Source organism: Solanum stenotomum, chromosome 7 (genome assembly GCF_019186545.1).
Source record: "Solanum stenotomum isolate F172 chromosome 7, ASM1918654v1, whole genome shotgun sequence".
Lineage (NCBI taxonomy): Eukaryota > Viridiplantae > Streptophyta > Magnoliopsida > Solanales > Solanaceae > Solanum > Solanum stenotomum.
Genome location: NC_064288.1, coordinates 45590149 through 45594032, shown reverse-complemented (window position 1 = coordinate 45594032; position 3884 = coordinate 45590149). Strand labels below are relative to the sequence as shown.

General features: G+C 31.7%; 1 protein-coding gene across 1 annotated transcript; it reads left to right on the top strand.

Moving 5' to 3' along the window:
* The first annotated feature begins 799 nt into the window (after window positions 1–799).
* On the top strand, window positions 800–3429 carry LOC125871603 (cationic peroxidase 1-like). The gene is made up of 4 exons (XM_049552233.1): window positions 800–1090; window positions 1781–1972; window positions 2062–2227; window positions 2881–3429. Exons 1-4 carry the CDS (start codon window positions 884–886, stop codon window positions 3264–3266), a joined length of 951 nt encoding a protein of 316 aa, XP_049408190.1. The 5' UTR covers window positions 800–883; the 3' UTR covers window positions 3267–3429.
* Window positions 3430–3884: the final 455 nt, after the last annotated feature.

Sequence of the window (3884 nt, the reverse complement as noted above, 5' to 3'; positions counted from 1 at the left end):
TTTAATAAACTGAAGAAAATATTTGAAAATAGGTGGAATATAAAATAACTCAAGTAAATTGAAAAGTGAAGCTTAACTAGTACTCCTATCTTCCACTCCAAATAGCGTTTTAAAGGGTTGAGCTGTGACAAATACAAGTGTTGAAGCATTATTGGTTCCTCTAAAAACGGTACTATCAGAGCAAAACAACAAATCTATATATGAATATGACTAAACAAGTTGGCATGAGACCATTTCAGCTACATTTAATAAAACATGAATTACACACACTAAAAGAAAATACATTAATCATGAAATTGTAATCATAAAATGAAGTTCCTTATTTATTTTTTGATGTTCGATAAATAAGAAGAAAATATTATTGCAGTGGGAATGGGGGATAGAATGGGGATATGCGCGTGGGGGTTGGGCTTAGGTGTGGTGTGTTAATTAGATGGTGAGAAAATACAATAATCTTAGAATATCATTTATGAAACTTTTTTTTTTTTTACTTTTATTAGAAAATTTACTTTTAAAATAATTTATTTTCTAGAGAAAATATTTAAAAAAATTTAACCTACCAAACATGAGAAAATCAAAAAGTACTTTACCTCGTGCCAAACACACCCGAAAGCTTTAAAGAAAATATCTTGGTATACAAATTTCCAGTCAAGCAAGTTTGCAATAATTGATATGCACTTTATTATTTTAAAAAAATTACAAAAATGACAAACAAAGTATTAAAAAACGAAAAGTTACACATAATAAATTGGACAATATAATTGGGTGGACTCAAACTACTATAAATATGTGAAGGGGCATATTGCAACTTACACACACTAATAAGAAGCAAAAGCAATTTTCTTTCTACTTAGTAGTTACTACTCTATCTTTTTTAGTAGCTATGGCTAGCATATCATTGGTATTACTAATAATATTTCCTTTTCTTCTTAGATTGAGCTCTGCTCAATCCTTGTCCGCCAATTTCTACTCTTCATCGTGCCCAAATGTCCTCTCGGTTATTAAAACCGCGGTGAATTCTGCTGTTTCTAGTGAGGCTCGAATGGGGGCTTCGTTACTTCGTCTTCATTTCCATGATTGTTTTGTTAATGCGAGTTACCTTTAACCTTATTTCCTTCTCTAGCTAATAAATAACTTTCTTGTTTCATAATTAATGTCCATGCATGCATACATATGTTCGTGAAAACAAGAAAATTTCCTTTTTTCTCATATAGATAGATGACTAAAACACTCTAATTAATATGACCTTTTGTACATATTTAGTGGATTTTTTAGCACATATATACATAGGCCATGTCAAAATCTATGGGTTCCGCTTGAACCCATAGGTTATGTATTGGATACGTCTGTGTGTGTTGAACCTGTCTAATTTGAGATTGAAGCATAGTTGATTGAGTGGCATATATGAAACTTAAATAGTTGCTTTTTTTTTTTGAGATTATAGTAGCACTAGGTAGGTATGGTATAAGACATTGATATTGACCACTAATTAAGTGCGTGTGTGTGTATTTTGACTTACAGGCCATTGACTTACAAATAAGTTCTATAATCTTGAAATAACATCTTAACTAATTAATAATTCTTGTCTTCTTCTCTATGTTACTATTGAAGCTACTATAGATGATGATGAGATTAAGATAACACTGAGATGACAAGCAACGACTAATGTGACATACACTAATTAAATTAATATGTGACCAATTAATGTATATTCATAACAACTTTACTTTGACGAGAAATAAATTAAACATAAGTGACATTTTTTACTTAATTGAATCAGGGTTGTGATGCATCGGTGCTACTAGATGATACATCAAACTTTACGGGAGAGAAAACCGCTGGACCAAATAGTGGATCGATAAGAGGATTTGATGTGATAGACACTATCAAAACTCAAGTGGAGTCTTCTTGTGCTGGCATTGTATCTTGTGCAGATATTTTAGCTGTTGCAGCACGAGATTCTGTTGTCAAAGTAAGTGGACTTGACCATTATTTTGAAATTTGAAAAATAGTAATTTTTGTTTTCAAAATGAAAAATGAATAAATTGTGGATTTTGTTAGCTTGGTGGCCCTAGTTGGACTGTTTTACTAGGCAGAAGAGACTCAACTACTGCAAGTTTGAGTGCAGCAAACAGCAATCTTCCTGGACCAACTTCGAGCCTCAGTGCACTCATTTCTTCCTTCTCTAACAAAGGTTTAACCGCTAGGGAAATGGTCGCTCTCTCAGGTTTGTTTTATTTTTAACCAAAACTATTAATTAACGTGAATAAGTTCTCTACACTCATCTAGTAAAAAATATTTACACAATCAAATTAATATTTACGAGTAAATCTTTTTAATAAAGTAATTGGTTACCTGATAAAAATGGTAACTAAACAAGTTACCACATGTTAAAAATGGTATTATGCCTCATTTGCATGTTGTAGCTTGTTTAGCTTGCATAAGGTAATTAACCTTAAATTATAATATAGTAAATAACTTGCAATAGCAAATTATATTACATTATTAGAGTAAACGTCCTTTTCATTGTTCATTTATATTACTTAAAAAACCGTCAATTATATATAGTCATTTGTTTGTTACTTATTGTCAGTATGTCCATTAAATAATATTCCTAGCAAATTGATTATTCATCTTTGACAAAAAGCTTTTCATACTTGTCCTCAACTTTACCAATTATTTATTTAGTGCTTCCTTCGTCTCAAAATATTCTTGTCATTTAAGACATAAATGAGACTATAATAGTCAAATACACCTCCTAATTAAGGAGTAATATTTTCTTAAGAAACATGTAAACAAAAAATACGATAAATATTTTGAGACGGAGAGTGTATGATTCTACTTTGTCACATAGATGTTTAATTTCTTGGAATATTTCAGGAAGTCACACAATAGGCCAAGCGCGATGTACTACTTTCAGAACGCGCCTATACAATGAAGCCAATATAAATGCCTCATTTGCAACTACAGTAAAAGCAAACTGTCCACAAAGTGGTGGTGACAACAATCTTAGCCCACTAGACATCACAAGCCCAACTTCATTTGACAATGCTTACTACAAGAACTTGCAAATTCAAAAGGGCCTTCTTCATTCTGATCAAGTGTTATTTAATGGAGGATCTACTGACTCAATAGTTAACACTTATAGCTCCAATTCCGCGACTTTCTCCACTGATTTCGCAAATGCTATGGTGAAAATGGGAAATCTTAGCCCTCTTACTGGAACCAATGGACAAATCCGTAAAAATTGCAGGAAAACAAACTAAGATTTATGAAAAGAAACAAGTTATTGAGGGTTGCAATGTTTAGACCCTTTTTCTATTTATAGCCAACTTTAATGTTTTGCATTTTTGGAGGTAAAGGTGGTAAGTAACGCCCCCCTCCAAATTCCAATATGTAAACGTTCCAAGAAGTGAAATAAAAAAGTGTTAAATTTTATATCTTTTTACTATATTAGAAAACAACTAACGATTTAAATGTCATTTTATTCAAATTTTATTTTGCATAGAACACTAAAAGGATGTTGACATATAAGTCAATGCCATAAAACATAGATGAGCTTAATTTGGTCTCAATTGACAATCAGATACTCTAAATTTGAGGATACACATCTAGACACTCTGACTCATTTCCATGGAGTCAGTTGAGCACTCCAACTTACAAAATGATAGTCTAAACACCTCCAAATTATTTATGTGCCATATTAGCATCGAGTGTCCACAAGAAATAATTAATGAGGACGAGATGATGTGTCTAGATGTGCATTATCACAATTGAAGTGTTTAATTGTCAGTTGAAGCCAAATTAAAATATATATCGATCCAATTAAGTAGCATGCCAAAATCAATCATAGCAAAAAATTGTTGCAGCCAAACACATACGCA

Coding starts and splice junctions, on each gene's coding strand:
- LOC125871603 (XM_049552233.1), top strand. CDS start 884: ATGGCTAGCATATCATTGGTATTACTAATAATATTTCCTTTTCTTCTT. Junction 1,091..1,780: donor TCCATGATTGTTTTGTTAAT/GCGAGTTACCTT, acceptor TAATTGAATCAG/GGTTGTGATGCATCGGTGCT. Junction 1,973..2,061: donor CACGAGATTCTGTTGTCAAA/GTAAGTGGACTT, acceptor GGATTTTGTTAG/CTTGGTGGCCCTAGTTGGAC.